Below are 18,490 nucleotides of genomic sequence, written 5' to 3' on the forward strand. Positions count from 1 at the left end.
CAAACCCGGTTCTCACAGATTAGAGTCCGTGCACTTAACCACTACACCAAACTGACTCAGAGGTCAGCATGACTTCCAGGCACAGGCACACACACGCAAAAATGCAGTAAAGAAAAGTATGGATTGTTGGTGTCTAATATTTGTGGCCAATGTTATGATAATAGTGCCAAGCAGTGCGAGCCATTGTTCTCTGAAAAAAGATCTTCAGGCTTCCTTTGTACCTTGTTCTTCCAACAACTGGAATTGTGTGCTGGTGCATCCTGCAGACAGTTCTGGTAAGACAAAGGAATTTCTTTGTAATATTCCATCGTGTTCCCTCTAAGCTGAGTTAGTGTGAGCTAGCTCGCAGTTTTCCAGCCTCCAGCTCATACATTTTTGTCTCAGCTCAGGAAGGATGACTCCAGAGCAAACTGATTTATGCAGTAGTCAAATTGTTTGCTCACAACTTGAATGCCAGTAGCTCACAAAGTAGAATTTTTGCTCACAAGACTCCACAGCTTAGAGGGAGCATTGATTCCATCCCATTGTCCCCGTCCGTCCGTCCGTCCCCCCCCCCCAGCAACCAAATGTTGGGAAGTGGTCTTACTGGCCCTGAAAATTCTGTCTCAGGTGGAGTAGATGCTGTCAAACTGGTTTTGCTGCGGTTATCACAGCTAGTTGATGCATTAGAGATGCTTTCCTCAGGGTTCACATCTTGATCATAATGGGTACACACAGGCAGAATATGCTTAGCCTTCTCTTTACCCAGTTAGGGCCCTCAAGGCAATACACAGTTTAAAAAGATAAAACAATTTTAGAAATACATATGTATAAAACCAACAAAGATTTGGATTGCGATACATATTGGAGTATTAAATTAGCAGCATCAAAGATGTAACTCTTGGTTTAAAAAACCGACTGATATATGTCTCAATATTAAAAATAATGTTATCTTGTATTAGCTATGGTCCCTTTGATGCTGTGTTGAATGATAAACCTAAGTTCCCTTCTCTCTATTGGAGGTTTCCAAATGAAATTCTTCAGTATGTTGGGATTGTCCAGCTGCTTGAGCATTTTGGAGGGATGTGGATGGGCCCGCTGTCTTTCTGTGATTAAAGCAGAGCAACGTTTCCACATGCCCTGGGACTGTGGCTCCTCCATCAGTTCCCAGCCTTTTTGGTATGGTGACCAGTCCAAGGCTGGCCTGGGGTTTTTTGGTGCTCCAGGCAACCTATGACAGTGGCACCTATCCAGTTCAGCACTCCATTTTCTACAGTGGCAAACCAGATGTGTTTGAGACGCTGCCCCCACTATGAACCCCAAGCAGGTGGCATTCTGATACACACAGGCTCTGCATATGGAGGTTACATTCCAGCCTCTGACCTCTTCCTTCATTACTCCTTCAAGCCCCACCTAAGGTTCTATGAAACTCACTCTAGTAACCATCAGGACATGTTTTACTTGATCGACATGTATGTGTAGTGAAGAAAAATACCAGGTAGTATGTGACATGGGAGGGAAGGCAGATACAGCCTGAGCTTGTGAGACCTGGGAAGCCAAGCAAGATCGGTACTTGGAAGAGAGACCACCAAGGAAGACTCCGCAGAGGGAAGCAATGGCCAGCCACCTCTGCTCCTCACTTGCCTTGAAGCTGCGACTTGACAGCACCTTACACAATATATGACATGGAAGATACAGCTGCTACGGTCAGATCTTGGTTTCCAAAATACAAAACAGAGCAATGGGAAGGGCAGGGGTGGCCCATGACCCACTTCACAACCCACTTTTGGGTCCTGACCCACAGGTTGGGAAACACTACTCTAGAACAGTGTTTGTATTGCTTTGGCACAAGCGATCCCAATTTTATTGAATAGTGTTCCAATAAAATCATGGAAGGCATGTTTTCTTCTCTCTACAAAGTAACACAAATAACTAAGAAGGCAAGATTTTGTATGATCTCCTTACCAGAGCAAGCAAATTGAAACGGAAAAGGGAGTGGCTGAAGAAGAAAAGCTAGAGCCAAAGGAGAGAGGCCAAATAGGAGGGGTCTGTTAGAAGCAATGGGGGCAGTACCAAAGCAAACCCAGTTATAGTCTATTGCTGAGGGAGGGGGTTGTTGAACTAAGTAGAAAAACTGTCATATTCTCTGTAAGATGACTTCCAGACCATCCTATGGATATTTACTAGGAAGTCGGTCCCACACTATTCAGACAACATCTAATGCTTCATGCCTAGCTTACAAGTAAAGTTGTTGAAATATTCCCAAACTTATCTAGTCATATTTAACAAATAACACTTGTTTAGAATGAGAAAAGTGGTGCCCTTGGTAAAAGGTTGTGTTCCTACTGCTGTGAATCTTCCTCCTCTTATATTTCCAGTGATTTGGGCATGTCATAGAAAGCTGCGAGAAATGCTGTAGCAACCCCTGAAATTCCTTGAGAATGGGAAGTACATTCATATAATTCCAGTGTTCCCTCTAAGCTGAGTTAGTGTGAGCTAGCTCACAGTTTTTTAGCCTCCAGCTCACACATTTTTGTCCTAGCTCAGGAAGGATGGCTCTAGAGCAAACTAATTTATGCGGTAGCCAAATAACTCACTCACAACTTTAATGCCAGTAGCTCACAAAGTAGAATTTTTGCTCACAAGACTCTACAGCTTAGAGGGAGCATTGATTTATGACTGGTCTCTACCGTCACTGATGCTGACCATATAATTCCCCAGCTTCCCAAACTGAGTCATTAGTGAAGGCAGTGTGTTGTAGTGATTAGGGCATCAAACAACAACCAGAGACCTGGGTTCAAATATCTGCTCTGTTGTGAAGGTTACTTGTTGACTTTCAGCAAGTTTTTCTCTTCCAGCTTAACCTGCAGAGGTCATTTCGGGGGGGATCGCGGGGGATCGCAGTCCCCCGGGTGAGGTACGGGGGGCGGGGCACATGACAAAGCCCCGCCCCTCGCTTCCGGCCGCCCCGCTTCCGGCCCTCATTCAGCCAGGAAGAGGCAGGAGAAGACGGAGGGTAAGTTGCTTCCTCCCTGCCTCTCCCCACCCCTGCCTGCCTGGGGCTAGGGAGGGCCTTCACGGGGCTTCCTTGCACTCCTGCCGGCCTTGCAGGTCCACCTCATGGGGCTCGGCAGTGGAGCTGCAAGGCCACCACCGGCAGCCGGGCCTGTTGGGGGTGGGGTGTGTGGCCTTATGACACACTTCCGGTAATGTCAGGGGGTGTGGCCTTATGACACACTTCCAATGATGTCAGGGGGTGTGGCATATGCTAATGAGTTATGCTAATGAGTTCCCCTAGCTCTTTTTCTACGAAACGACCCCTGTTAACCTGAATCCCAAGGTAGTTGTGAGGACTAAAGGGGACGTTAGCCCATGCAAATACTTTTTTGGTTTAAGTATCTTCCCGGACAGGAAGAAATTCAATGGATTATTGAGAGCTGTTGCCTTCTAGTTTTTAAATTAGCCTGCTGCAGGCAGAGCCCGTTCATATTCCCCTGTAAATGTCAGTAGCTTTAGAAGTAACCTGTCAGCTTGTTAACGAGGAAAAGCTCACATGCCTGGACATTCCTTAATAGGTTGTCAAACTGTCTCTAAAGCTGCAATCCCTACCTGGAAGCCAGTCCTACTGAATACACTGTGACCGTGTGACTGAGTAAAAGTTACTGTAAGGAAAAGATCATAAGAAGCTGGCTGGGCGTAAGAGAAATGCATGTATAGAATGATGGTCCACTGTACTAGATTCCTGTAGGCTAATTGACCAAGTTCTGTGTTCCCAGCCAAAGCCTATGGGATTGGTTATTCCACAATTCCTTTTTTTTTAATGATAATTGTCCCCTCTCCATTATACATACAAGGTTCCAGAGGTCATTTCGGGGGGGGGGAAATTTTATTGAATAGTGTTCCAATAAAATAATGGAAGGCATGTTTTCTTCTTTCTAGTCTTATACAAAGTAACACAAATAGCTAAGAAGGCAAGATTTTGTATGATCTCTTTACCAGAGCAAGCAAATTGAAACGGAAAAGGGAGTGGCTGAAGAAGAAAACCTAGAGCCAAAGGAGAGAGGCCAAATAGAAGGGGTCTGTTAGAGGCAATGGGGGCAGTACCAAAGCGAACCCAGTTATACTCTATTGCTGAGGGAGGGGGTTGTTGAACTAAGTAGAAAAACTGTCATATTTGTAAGATGACTTCCAGACCATCCTATGGATATTTACTAGGAAGTTGGTCCCACACTATTCAGACAACATCTAATGCTTCATGCCTAGCTTACAAGTAAAGTTATTGAAATATTCCCAAACCTATCTAGTCATATTTAACAAATAAATAACACTTGTTTAGAATTAGAAAAGCGGTGCCCTTGTTAAAAGGTTGTGTTTCTACTGCTGTGAATCTTCCTCCCCTTATATTTCCAGTGATTTGGGCATGTCATAGAAAGCTGCCAGAAATGCTGTTGCAACCCCTGAAATTCCTTGAGAATGGGAAGTACATTCATATAATTCCAGTGTTTCCTCTAAGCTGAGTAAGGTGTACACGGTGAGTTAAATTTCAGACAGTGTAATGTATTCAAGGGCAGTTAACTAAACAAGAATATAACCTTCAGGTCCAGTCTACCGCCTATGCTGCACTGTTTTTTGAGTACTGTGGCTGTCCTTAGCTCCTCCAGAGGCTGTACTGAAGTGCAGTAAGAATCAGGAAGACTCACAGCCTCTCTGCTCCCTTCGGAGCTGCCACATCCTTACACAGCTTGTCTTCCTGGATCCAACTGACCTTGCTGGGCTGGGAAGAAACGTGTGACAAAATGGGCATGCTTTGCTTCATATGGAGGGGGAAGGTGCGTAATTGTGCCTTGTTAATTAATTAATTAATTAATTAATTAGCACCCCGCTCTCCCCGCGAGCAGGCTCGGGGCGGCTTACATTGATCGGTACCCAGTACCGTAAAACCATATACAAAAGATTAAAACATTCCAACATTTAAAACAATCCAATAATCAAAGTGCTAGTGCTGGTGATCGTCCTTAAGTAGTTAAGATGGCATGTTGTAAAATATATAACCAGTTATGGACCCTTTGGGTCCATTTAACTTTGGCAGCAGCACTAGCATGTTTTGAAATAAGTGAGGAGACCTTGCCCGAGTAGATTAACAGAAAAGTAAATTAATGAAAGTGTCAACTTGAAAGTTACATTGAATGTAAGATTCCTATATAGGATTTGTTCCTGAGGAAAGACCAGAGGTCTGAAACACTTAATATCTGGAATAAGTGTTTGAATTTGGAGCAGACTGCTTTTGAAACTACAAGACTGTTAGAGGGATATAGACTTTGAGAGTCTGGAGCAGACTGCTATGTGAAATGTTATTGGCCTTTGTATTTTTTTCTGTGAACGAATAAGTGGTGGTTCTTTATATTAGTAAAAGTAAAGGTAAAGGTTCCCGTGCTCGAAAGCCAGTCAAATCCGACTCTAGGGTTGCGGTGCTCATCTCCATTTCAAAGCCGAAGAGCCAGCGCTGTCTGAAGACATTTCCGTGGTCGTGTGGCCAACTAAACACCAAGGTGCACGGAACGCTGTTACCTTCCCACTGAAGTGGTACCTATTTATCTACTTGCAATTTCTTGCTTTTGAACTGCTAGGTTGGCAGGAGCTGGAACTAGAGACAGGAGCTCACTCCGTCATGTGGCACACTCGGGTCTCGAACTGCTGATATATAGGATTTGTTCCTGAGGAAAGACCAGAGGTCTGAAACACTTAATATCCGGAATAAGTGTTGATTGATTGAATTTGGAGCAGACTGCCTTTAGAGGGATATAGACTTTGAGAGTCTGGAGCAGACCGCTATGTGAAATGTTATTGGCCTTTGTATTTTTTCTGTGACGGAATAAGTGGTAGTTCTTTATATTACCTGACACTAAATGATATTATGGCTTTAAGCTAGTCTTTTTTATTATTGTATTGGTCTATGGGCATTTAGCACATATCTGTAAACACAAACAGATTAACTCTTTCGCTACACAAGTGGGGACACTTGCATATATTCCAACAAAAACACAAATTTTCTTCAGTGTGCAGCTAAGCAACACAGGTTGGGGTTGTGCAGTTAGGATAGGGTTGCCAGCCCCCAGGTGGGGCCTGAGCATCTCCCGCTGACAGAGATCAGCTCCCCTGGAGCACATGGGTGCTTTGAAGGGTAGACTCTATGGCATTGTACCATGCAGAGGCCACTCCCCTCCCCAAACCCCACCCTCTCCTGGCTCCACCCCCAAAGTCTCCAGGTATTTTCCAACCCAGACCTGGCAACTCTAAATTAGGAGTAGGCTTGATTTTCATTCGTTTACATGGTATTTCTAAGTAGACCAGAAAGCGAAGCTCCCAGGCCTTTCGTTTTTTAGTAGCAGTCCTTAAGGGCTTATAGAGTTCAACCGGCGTCCTCCTCCCCTCAGGTACTGGCAGTTTGTGTTGTTAGCTGAATAGCCCGATTGAGTGGGCTGTACGGCTGAACTCGAGCAAAACGCCTAAAGGATGCTTGGTGCTAGCAAATTAACTGGGGCGTTTGAAATAGGAGAGGCAGCCTTCCTCCTTCCTCTCAGCCAGGCGTGCCTGGTCGAGAGGAGCCGCTCCTCCAGGGACACTGGAAGCAGCGAAGTCGAAGGCAGGGCCCGGCGTCCTGGATTAGCTCCGTCTCCCTGGCCTTTTCCGTCCAGCTCTCAGCTATTTTCGTCGCAGTGCTGGCCGACGCCCTTCCGGAGACGGAGCCGCTCCGGCCTCCTTGGGAGCTTTGAGGGCTATTCCCCCCCCCCCAACTGCTTCGGACACTCTCTCTAGGGAAAAGGCCTCATGGCTTGCAGGCTGGACCGTGCAAGAGAGGCGGTGGGGGCACTGCGGGGAGTGCTGGGGGAGAAGCAGGAAGGGTTGCGGGGGTTGGGGGGGCCAGGAGAGGGGTGGGGGGCTGTTGTGAGTGACCCCCGCGGCCGCCAGGACAATCGGTCACCGCTGTCACAGGGCCATGAGACGACAACACGGCTCCTCTCTCTTCCAGGTGCCCGGGGGCTCGGGCCCTATCGGCGCTGTGTATCAGGAGCTGAGCGAATTCCCCTCGGTAACTTACGCCCGGGTAGGAGTCGGATTTGTTGGTTGCGGCGGCACCAGGTGCCTCCCCCTCTACACGGGTGAGCCGGTTGCTCCGACTGATCTTTGCTGCTCCCCCGCGGTGGGGGAATCCTTTAGAGTAACATGTTAGGGTCGCCTTGAGCTAATGGGGTCGCTTTCCCTCCCTGTCGTGCGTTCTGAAAGCCTGGCCTCCCCCCCCCCCCCCGGAGCTCTTTGGAGAAGGGGAGGCATTGGAAACCTTTTGCAAATGGGCCGACAGGCCAGATGACTCAAGGCCACCCGGGGGGGAATAGACTGCTGGTCGCTCGAATAATAAATGTAATGTTCCTTCGCAATCTAGCTGCACAACAGGCGTGTGCCATTTATCTTAATGATACATGAGGCCCCACTTTGGTAGCTGAATTGAGCAGATGATAGGAGCCGCTACAGTAGCTCAAGGGATAAAGTTCTGAGAAAGTAGAGGGCGCCGATTTTTTAGATTGAAGGTGATAATAGGCTTCTGTGTGCCTCTTATTTTTCAAATAAGTTAAAATAAGCTAGCAAGCCAATTAGTTACCTTTTAAAAAGTTAATACTTATAGGCAAATACTCCTGTCTGGACCTCTCAGTGGTTGGACTTTAGACCTCAATCCATAAACTTTTAAATAATTTATCTGCACTGGTCTCCTATCAGTCCTCCCAATTGTTCCATGCCAGTCAGGGCTGTGTGTCTTTAGCAATTTAAATGAGTGGTTTACTGGGTTGGGCAATTAGGAGGAACTCAAAAGGCTTTAGAGTAGAATGCAGGCCTTTTAATCGGCCTGCATTCATATGACTATGAGAAAGGGACAGAATTTGGCCAGTCTTGCAAAAATTCACACATGTATATTTCAATGATAATATAGGATCTTATATTTCCATTATGAAGAAACTCTCTGGAATATAAATTTAAATATAAATAAATATTGAACATTGCACCCCCCCCCCGAAACTGGCCCTATGGCAAAAAGAACTGAAAAGTAAACAATGTAACCTGCAAGAAAGGACCGAGGAGTACCAGGAGGGAGCAGTGTCCCTTTTATGTACTCTTGCAGTGTGGGCTTTGTGCCTGAATTGTGCAGGTTGTCTGACCCTTCATCGTTGAACTGTTCTAGTTTCCCTTTTTGCTGCTTTGGTATTTTTGCTTTTCTTATTCTTCATTTACTCTTCCCACTTTCCATGGAGTTCTGATCGCTTTCTTGCAGCCAAAGTCAGAGTACTTCAGATATGTTTGTATTTTGTCTCTTTGGAACAATGGGACTGGTCCTTGAATCCTTCTGGCTTTCTCTACCTTAAATCCATCACCTTATCCTCCCACCTGTACTACATTTGCCCCTTTGCTCCTCTGTCCTGATGTTGTCAATGTCAGTGCAAAGCCAAACCTCTTGGGTCTTTGCTTGAGGCTATAATCCTAAACTTGCTTACTGGTTGTTGTCTTATTGGAATCAATAGGCGCTTTGCGTAAACATAGTTGGAATCAGTCTGTACACTGGCCAAGAATCTTAGTCTAATTTCTCTGATGAAGGGAGTTTTGGCTCTCAAAAGCTTCTATCCTGAAAAACATTTTGGTCTCTAAGGTGCTTCTGACCTGGAATCTGGCTCTCCTTATTCATTAACATTTTCAACAGAATTGGCAGTTATCCACAATGCATAACGAGAGAGGTCAGAAGTTTGAACAGACAAGCAAAATGATGAAGCAGGATAAATAACAGCTACTCAGGAGGAAGTAGTTTAAAGTTTAAGTGAAAATTAACTGATTAGTACCAGGTTCTAATCTGATAAAACACATGAAGAACAGCAATTAAAATTCCTAAGAAGTGTGTCCTGTAGAACTTTTAGGTAGTGAGCAAAGAAATCTAATTCACTTTCATATTATATATTCTCTTTAAAGATGTCTTTTTTTTTTTAGAACAGTAACTTTCAGGTTGGAAAAATATGTCCAACCAAAGTAAAATATTTCCCTACTGTTTTTCTGGGTATAGTGACTTCTCATCCATTATGTGTAACTGCTAATTCTGTTGTTTTATAATAGAATTCACACCTAACCTTTCTACCTCAACTACTCCCTTTTCTCTATATAGGGAGAATTTACACTTGAAAGGTTTGTGATGGATTTTGCACCAAACCTCTCTGCTCTTCACACATATGAAGAAGTGAGCTGTGACTCACAAAAGCTCATACTGAAATAAATGTTAGTTTGTTGTACCAAAATAAAACAGATTTCTGGTAGTATCTGAAAGATTAATATGGCTACCCATTTGCAGTCACTCCTTATTCATACCACTTGCTGTTTCAGTTTTTTCCCCTAATTCTGATTAATTATCATTTAATGTATAATGTGTATGTAATTTTAACACAATTAGCTAGTATCTTTCATGTAAGTAACACTAATACTTCTGTGTTGTTCATGCAGAGATACATTTATGTGGTTTGCTTGTAGATGATTCAGTTGCCAATACAATGCAGTAGCAACAGGACTTCCATGTTGCAGATTTCCCTGCATTTTCCCTGCCCCAATCCCCCGGCAGCAGCCATCTCCACCACTACCATTTTTTTTAAATCGGCAAGTGAATATCAGGTTCTCTGAATTCTGGTTTTCATTTTTTTAAAAGTAACTTTCCAGCCTCTCTTAAGTTGTGGAGATGAACGGAGAAAAGCATATCTCTGCATTTCATTAAAAAAAACCCCGAAAGCTGTGAGTTCAGAGGATTATTTATTTGGTGGTCCAGTCACAGCTGACTTAAGTTGACTCCAAAGGGTTTTGAAGGCAAGAGTTGCTCTCTCCTGCCTAGCTTCCGAGGTCTAATGAGATCAGGCTAGCTTGGGCTATCCAGGTCAGGGCTGTATCATTGCAGTGGTATTAAATTGTGCATTTAAATAAAGTGGTGTGCATCAGTGGAGCAGGGGCAATGGTGGCTGCTGTGACTGGGATGTGAAAATCCAAAGTTTTCTACCCATACAGCAGCCATCCAGGCTTTGCAGCAATCTTTCACAAAATTTCACAGCAAGACAGATCTGACAAAGATTGGAGAAAAGCCAAAAACAAAAATCTGGAAAGTACATGAATGCGACACAGTGCCGTGGTAAACCAGAAAAAAAGCACTTCCCAATAGCATTGAACCCTTGTGGAAATGGTCTTAGTCTGCAAAGTGATTCCTTTCTTTCCAGATCAAGCATTCTTTCTCCTGATAGCTTTAGAATGAAACTCTGTTTCTAAATTTTCCTCGTAGTCTTTGGAATCTTGGAGCACACCTGGCCTTTCTGTGTTTTATTGGCTGCCCCGGTTTCACCCTGGCCTTGGTGTGTCCCTGATATTTCCTCTCCATGGCATTGATTGATCAGTCAATCCCAGGGAGAGTGGCATTTCACACTGGGCGGCAGCGGCTTTGTATTCCTGGGCTCTTGAAACCTAGCCAGCATCAGCTCTCTCATTCCATCTTCCTCCTCTCCTGCAGAGTGGTGCCAACCTGATTTGGGGAGCTGTCGGCAGTTGCGTTTCAGCCACCAACATGTCCTGCACCACGATGGCAGAGCGGTTGTCTCAGTTACCCCTGTTAGCATGCCAGCTGCAATTCGAGACCAGTATGTAGAATATCCAGTTGCCCCAACACAAATCCCATACTTTTGTCATTGTGTAAGAAGTTCAGGCCAGGCTTGGAATGGACCTAAATGGCTACAATGTAAACTAGAAATTGTAGTAAGAGTGATCACTTTTCCCTAAAGATTAGAGCTAAGAGTGAGGATGGGCAGACTTAGGGGTGCTTGAGGTTGGACATGGTAAACTGTTACATGCTGGGATAATTACTGTTAATTGCTACTTGCACCTGTGCTCCATGTTGACAGACATAGGCCTTTCGTGGCCGTGCAACCTGAAATCCTTCAGCTGAAAGGGTAATGTGTTGGGGGGAGTCATAAGCCCACACTGGTTTTAGCCCAAAGTAGATGGCAAAGAAAGGGGTTTCCTCCTCTGTTTTTCCTTAGAGTTGGCTGCTCGTGTTAAACGCTCCTCTCTCTTGTGCCACAGACTGCTGGTCCAGGTATCTCCTACTGGAAGGCACAAAGCTGTTCTCACCCATCACTTGGAAAGGGGGCAGAAACAGGAGGTGCTGGAGGTAAAATAATTAGACTTTGCTGTCCCGCACACTGCCTAGGCAGTAGTCTGCAATCGTTACAAAGGTGGGATGGAGCTGCAGACTCTACACTGAAATGGCTTGTGTGCAGTAATACTGTCTCTGCTTGGTATATACAAGTTTGTGTGGTAGTCAGGAGGACCGAGAGCCTTGGGAGGTCAGTTATACTTCTGGGGCATGGACGAATCATGTCTTTGATCCAGTTTAGCATTCCTGTATGGGGTTTTTTTGGCCTCCCCCACCTACTGCAGTGAGAAATGAGAAAGTCATGCTCCACAGGAAGAAATTCCATCTACAGAACTGCTATTGTGTAGCCAGTCTGTGGTTCATACATGTGTATGGACTGCCATTGGCCACCTAAGGAGATTCAGTAACTATATCTCTTTAAGGATTAACTCTTTATTGGTTATCAACAATAGCCTTCCTCTCCTGGTGTTGCCGACACTTTCTTTCCTTGAGGAGTCGCAACTTTCTCTTATTGGTCCTGCCAATAGGGCAATGGGGGGGGGGGCATATAGATCTAGACCTTGAGATATAAGAGGTTGATTACCAAGCCTGGGAATGTTGTGGTAGGCATTGTCTTGTGCTGATTTCTGTGTCCCAGCAGGTTTGGAGCAGCAGTGGGAGGGTGAAAAGTGTCAACCTTACAGAGCTGGACAAACATGGCAGTGTTTACACAGATGGTAAGCAGCAGTTGGTTTGGCTGTATGCTTCTCTGTGTGTGCAGAGTAACGATCCTCTCCTTCTGGTGCCGATATCTGCACCCTGCTGCCGCAGAGCTTGCTTATGCTCCTCCTTCCCATTCACATCCTGCCCCACTGCCAGCAGAGAGATATCCAATGTTATGTGCGTGCCTTCACCTTGTTTCTTCAGACTACATCAGGAGGAATTTGTGAAAGGCTCTCCTAGCTCTTGCTGTGAAGTGAGCATGCAAAAGCACCCCAAGGCTTTTTGATGGGTGGCATACCCTTAGGATAGAGGGCTCTGTTTATTACTATCACTTCAGCATCTGGATTTAGTCTCAGTTAGCACATCTACGTACCATTCCAGTGAAACTCTCAGGGACGCAGGGAATATAAAACCAGCCACAGCTGTGTGTCATTCAGGATGCTTGAGGTATCGGATGCTGTTCTTTTATACAATCCTATATAATGGAGCTGCGGTGGCTCAAGTGGTTAAGACGCTGAACTGCAGGCTGTGGAAGGTCAGTAGTTCAGCAGTTCGAGACCCGAGTGTGCCACATGACGGAGTGAGTGCCCGTCTATAGTTCCGGCTCCTGCCAACCTAGCAGTTCGAAAGCAAGAAATTGCAAGTAGATAAATAGGTACCACTTCAGTGGGAAGGTAACAGCGTCCCGTGTGCCTTGGTGTTTAGTCATGCCGGCCACAAGACCACGGAAACGTCTTCAGACAGCACTGGCTCTTCGGCTTTGAAACAGAGATGAGCAAGGGAACCTTTACCTTTACTATATAATGGTACCACATACATATAGAACAGCAGGGAGTCAGAATGGACCTCTTGGAGTCATTAGGGGGAGGAGTGAAGGAGCAGCTGACCATCCATCCCCTCTTTGGACCTTCCCTTTTCGGAGGAAGCAGAACCAGTCGAAAGCAGTCTGATGAATCCTAGGCTTGCATTGTTAGCTCCTCATAGTGAGTAGATTGTAAGTCTGTAAAATAAGACCAGTTGTCCGTGTTGCTTTCTTTAGATGGTTGACTGAGCATGGCCAGAAGTGTGGGGCTGCGTCCAGCCCAACAGGCTAATGATCCACCTTGAGTGAACTTAAGAAAAGTGGACTATAAATACTATAAAATAAAGTAAATGAAAACCAGAGCGACAGAGATCCAGAAACCTTATGATACCCAAGTTGGAGACAGCAAGATCGCTGACTAAGGAGTTCACATCCAGCAAACATTCTCTGAGCTTTATTTGAGTCCCTGGTCACCTTCATATAGGTGAACCTATGGGAACCTACCGGACCACTCTGCTCGTCTCCAGAGGCCCTTGCTTTAGGTGCCTCTGCCATCTGAGGCTAGACGGGTGACATACTGGAAAGGGGCCTTCTCGGTTGTGGCATGAACATGGAGCTCATTGCTTGGAAACATCCAGGAATTGACCATGTAACCTGTTCTACGAGTACACCCAATTTCAATTTTAGATCCCTTTTGGGTGTTTGGAAAGCATGCTGCTGTTCCCCTCCATGTGTAGGGTAGCAGATCACCTTCATATCATCTCATCCAAACCAGGTTCTGCTCTAGAATAATATATGGCACTCCAGAACAGTGTTCCCTCTAAGCTGTGGAGTCTTGTGAGCAAGAATTCTACTTTGTGAACTGCTGGCATTAAAGTTGTGAGCGAGCAATTTGGCTACTACATAAATTACTTTGCTCTGAAGCCCTCCTTCCTGAGCTAAGACAGAAATGTGTGAGCCGGAGGCTAAAAAACTGTGAGCTAGCTCACACTAACTCAGCTTAGAGGGAACACTGCTCCAGAATATGATTTGCTGCACATGGAAGAGTGCTAATTACAGGAAATTATCTTGCTTTAAATAAAAGTGTTTGCTGTCCCTACTGCACAGATTTCTGGCTGTAAAAACAGATTCTGGAGAAGAACATTGGCAAGCAAAGGATCACAAATTTAAGACCAAAACATGAATAATATTATTGGAGATTTCCCTCCCTGGCTTTTTGACCATGCTGGCTTTGAGACAGCAGCCCCTTTGCTCCATGCAGCATTACAAGTGTGAAGCCGCCGCACCAAAAGGGAACTTGTTTTGCGGCAAAATGAATCCTTGTAACCCCACAAGCACAACAGGATTATCTCAGGCTAATAATCGCACAGTAATTAGTGACTTGTGGCTGCTCTGCCTTCACTAACAGCATATTAGGACCTTGTTAGAAAACTGCCACCATCATTTCATAGTAGCAGCTGCTGCTGTCTCATTTGAGCTGCTATCTTGAAGCAATGTTTGTATTATGGTCACACATCTTAAATAACCCGTTCCCCCCTCTCCCAATAGCTCACAGACACCTGCTTGGCTTGTTTGGTTACTAGACATTCAGCTCCCCTGAATATTCAGAAATGTTAATTCCCCCCATAGTTGTAGGAGGAGACATCAGTCAGCCAGAACCTCAGCACAGTGTCCTCCTCCTGTGCCTTACTTGCATTCTGCTTTCGCTTGAGGCACTCCTTACTGAATTTCTCATCTTCTGCCATCAGGGCAGTTTGGGTGTTTGGCCTGGTCCAGCTCAGAAACACGGATCCTGTATGTTGCAGAGAGAAAACGCCCCAAAGTGCAGCCATTTTTCTTTCAAGACAGGTCCTCCCAGGAAGGAGAGAAGCCAAGTGATACAACAAAGGTATCTCCTTCCTTTATTAACTTAGACTTAAAATCAGTTTAATATCCCATGTGCTTTACAGTCTTGATAAATAAATCTCTTGGGCTGGCAAAAACTACATACTCTTCAATGCGGAACTACAGACTCTCAGTGCCAAAAAAAGAGCACATTTTCTTTACATTAAATGAACAAAGTATTTGCGAACTACATTAGCAAGTTTCCAGGAGGCCTGGTAGCATGCATTCCCCCATGCTCCATGTGTTTGAAACATTTGCTGTTTAATTCAGGATGAGCAGTTTCAAAACAAGACCATTTTTCTGGTGTAGCAAGGCTGCTCTTACGATCAAGCCTGAAAAGAACTATGTGCAGGTAGTTCAGTGTTAACAACACACGAACATATACAAAACTGCCTTACACGGTTTGATACCATTAGTCTATCAAGGTCAGTATTGACTGTTCTCACTGTGGCTCTGCAGAGTTTCATGCAGAGTTCTTGCATCTCCAACTACCTTAGCAGGAGATGCTGGGGACCTTCTGCATACAAAGCAGATGCTCTTCCAGTGTGATCCGTGGCCCATGCGCATAAATCATCCATCACTGGCTCAGGACTACAAGGAGTGGCAAGCTTATGGAATAAGGTCATAGGGTGGGTAGGGCTCTGTCTACAAGCAAGGCGTCTTCAGCAAGCCCTGATGAGTGGAGAATGCCTCTAGATATCACTTAGGACTCCACATCTGTCTCATGGAGAACTACAGGTCATAAGGGAAAAACTCACAATGATATTTTCCCCTCTGCTTTTGTCCTAGGGGGAGCAATTTGTGTACCATGACAATTGGGGAGAGATGCTGAATGATAACAGTGTCCCTGTCTTGTGTGTGCTGGATGTTGAAACCAAAGAAGTTTCAGTCCCAGGTGGCATACCAGGACACATCTCTCCTGGGCAGGTTAGTGCATGGCAGTGTGGGAAGTCAATGGGGAACTGCAGTCCCCGTTGGAGATCATGAGCAAAGGGGAAGCTCTGACCCAGTTTTTCTGTGTTCTTAAATTGTTGTGGTTGCTTTCTGGAGAAAGTACGAAGGAAACCTGTCATGATGCTCTTGGTCCTAGATACTGCTCTGGAGTCTCAGCACTGCACATCCCTTTACTTTTCTTATATCTTTGACAACGATCAAAATGTTTTTCTGCGGTCCTCGGGATTCAGACTTGGGCAAGTGCTGTGGAAGTGCAGAGCCCCACACAGAAATGAAAGAATCCAGGTTCAGTTCAGCCATACACCTCTCTCAGCTCTTAAAGGAAACAAATCACTCCCAGATGCTTTCACGTGGAGTCTGTGGTGCTAAGGGCCATACACATCACTGCAAGCTCAGCTCAAGCTCTGGAGAAAACTCTGTTCCTCATGAGTTCCACCTGTTCAGCTGCAGAGGTAGATACCAATGCTCCCTCTAAGCTGTGGAGTCTTGTGAGCAAAAATTCTATTTTGTGAGCGACTGGCATGAAAGCTGTGAGTGAGCAATGTGGCTACTGCATTTTTCTGCGGTCCTCGGGATTCAGACTTGTGGCAGAGCCCCACACAGAAATGAAAGAATCCAGGTTCAGTTCAGCCATACACCTCTCTCAGCTCTTAAAGGAAACAAAGCACTTCCAGATGCTTTCACGTGGAGTCTGTGGTGCTAACTCTAAGGGCCATACACATTACTGCAGGCTCAGCTCAAGCTCTGGAGAAAAAACTCTGTTCCTCATGAGTTCCACCTGTTCAGCTGCAGAGGTAGATACATCTTGCAAACTCCTCTGTCATGAAAGTAGTCTTAACACAGAACTTGGGAAGCTGCTGCTTTGTCTAGCCATCTTGTACAGGAGCAGGTCCCAGCAGAAGGCTTTGGGGTGTGTCAGGCCATTGTTGAGGGATTTGATCAACGTCAGTGACATTATGCGGGATGTAAAGGGTAGCTCATACCTGCTAGACCATATAATGAGGTGCTGTTGGCTCACATTACGGCTTTGCTTCCCTGGCTAGGCCCTGTGGTCCCCCAATGACAAGGGTATTGTATTTGTTGGCTGGTGGCATGAACCCTTCAGATTGGGATTGAAAGCTTGCTCCAACAGAAGGTATTTATTTATTTATTTACTCCATTTATACTCCACCTTTCTACCCAGTGGGGACCAAAATTGGTTTATATCATTCACACATCTCATCTATTTTATCCTTACAACAACCCAGTGAGGTAGGCTGGGGTGACGGTGTGCGACTCTCCCCCAAGAGCACCCAGCAAGCTACGGTGGCAGAGTGGGAATTTGAACCCCGTTCTCCCAACTATAGTCAGACTGTCTAGCCACTATACCATGCTGGTATAGTGGTAAGTGGGGTCTCATTGGCCCATGATCGTGAGTGGATCCTGCTCTGTGATTAGCCGTGCTTGAACCAGCTACTGCCTTAGGGCAAATGCAGAGGGTCATTCACCTCCCAAAGAGGGTGAGAACAAAAACCCTACATCCTGAACTTCAAAGCGATGGGCGGGGGGAATCAATCAAAATGTCATAAAATAGTTCATGCAAGCTTTCATCAGGCTTCATCAAATTAAGTGCAGGAAAAGGGTGGGGGTGTAGAGAGAAAAAGCGGTTTAGGGCATAATGGAAACACCCCAAAATTGTCTGTAGTTTGTAACTTTCTTAAGATGGAGACCAGTGTACAGCACAGGGGGATGCTGGAGGGACTCAGCACCTCTGGACACAGTTCTGCCCAGGAAACAAACAAATACAGTACAAAAAATCGATCCAGGTGGGGTAGCCATGTTGGTCTAAAGCAGCAGAACAAAGTTTGAGTCCAGTGACACCTTTAAGACCAACAAAATTTTATTCAAGGTATAAGCTTTCGTGTGCATGAACAGTTCTTGAGAAGTTTGTGTGTGCACATGAACTCTTGTACCGTGAATAAAACTATGTTGGTTTTAAAGGTGCCACTGGATTCGAACTTTGTTCTAGTGCAAAAAATGTAATTCACACTGTCATTTGCTAGAAAAGAAAAAAGGTTTCTGTCCATATGACCACACCCACTTTAATAATAAAAATGGGGGGTAGGCTTTTGAATTTGCAGCATCTGGATATTAATTAATTAAAGCACTCATATTTAAATAGAGAGAGAGAGTGACCAGACGGTATTGTAGACTTCCACCTGTGTAGGATTTCATATTTGTAGATGCAAGTCACATTTCAGATAGCACCAGAGGCTTCTGGGAAGAAGCAGCAAAAATTGGCATCTTTCCCATTGCGGATCTCAGCACCAGAAGTTCATCAAAGTCTAATCTAGCATGCAGTCAATGGTCTCTGGGATTGTTTCTGAAATCTGTCTATTCATATAAAGCAGCTTACATATTTGTCCTCAATGTTATTCTCACAATGACCCTCTCAAGTAGGTTAGGCTGAGAATGTGTAACTGGCTCAAGGCCACCAGCCAGCATCCATAACAGAGTGAGGATTTGCACCTCATTTCCCCAGATCTTACTCCAACCACTACACCACACTGGCTCTCAGATCCAGTTGATGTGAGGTTTGGGAGGGACTTGATGGGTCACTGGTGCGCCCACCCACTGCCATCAGGAAGATGCCTAAAGCAGAACTATCCACAGAATCCACAGGCACCCTTAGGTAGTTTAGTCTGTGGAAGAGGATGTACATGATTAATATGAAGAACTTCCTTAAAACAGAATGTGAAAGAGAGCAAGTAATGGAGCTCCAGATTCTAAGCTTCACCATCCGTTAAGTCCAAAAGGGGAAAATTTGGTCCCACGGTGTTTGGATTACTTCTTCTTACTATTTCCCTCTCCCTGCTGTAGGTCAGCCCTATTTCTCTTGGAGCTCCCTGGAGGCAGCTGTGGTAAGTCATTTCAGAGGTTGTCCTTCAAAGGGGAGAAATCTAGAAGGTACAGCT

General features: G+C 45.2%; 1 protein-coding gene across 1 annotated transcript in view; it reads left to right on the plus strand.

Annotated features, from left to right (window-relative positions):
• The first annotated feature begins 6,800 nt into the window (after positions 1 to 6,800).
• The window catches only part of LOC107109059 (acylamino-acid-releasing enzyme-like), a 37,129-nt gene continuing 25,439 nt past the window's right edge, over positions 6,801 to 18,490 (plus strand). Inside the window, exons 1-9 of the mRNA XM_015409633.1 lie at positions 6,801 to 6,840; positions 7,010 to 7,139; positions 10,553 to 10,679; positions 11,122 to 11,209; positions 11,835 to 11,910; positions 14,447 to 14,586; positions 15,372 to 15,509; positions 16,580 to 16,671; positions 18,396 to 18,436. Of these exons, the coding sequence (XP_015265119.1) occupies positions 6,808 to 6,840; positions 7,010 to 7,139; positions 10,553 to 10,679; positions 11,122 to 11,209; positions 11,835 to 11,910; positions 14,447 to 14,586; positions 15,372 to 15,509; positions 16,580 to 16,671; positions 18,396 to 18,436 (865 nt within the window). The 5' untranslated portion in view covers positions 6,801 to 6,807. The remainder of the gene's footprint in view (positions 6,841 to 7,009; positions 7,140 to 10,552; positions 10,680 to 11,121; positions 11,210 to 11,834; positions 11,911 to 14,446; positions 14,587 to 15,371; positions 15,510 to 16,579; positions 16,672 to 18,395; positions 18,437 to 18,490) is intronic.

The sequence above is a fragment of the Gekko japonicus genome, unplaced genomic scaffold (assembly GCF_001447785.1).
Source record: "Gekko japonicus isolate JY-2015 unplaced genomic scaffold, Gekko_japonicus_V1.1 scaffold2793, whole genome shotgun sequence".
Lineage (NCBI taxonomy): Eukaryota > Metazoa > Chordata > Lepidosauria > Squamata > Gekkonidae > Gekko > Gekko japonicus.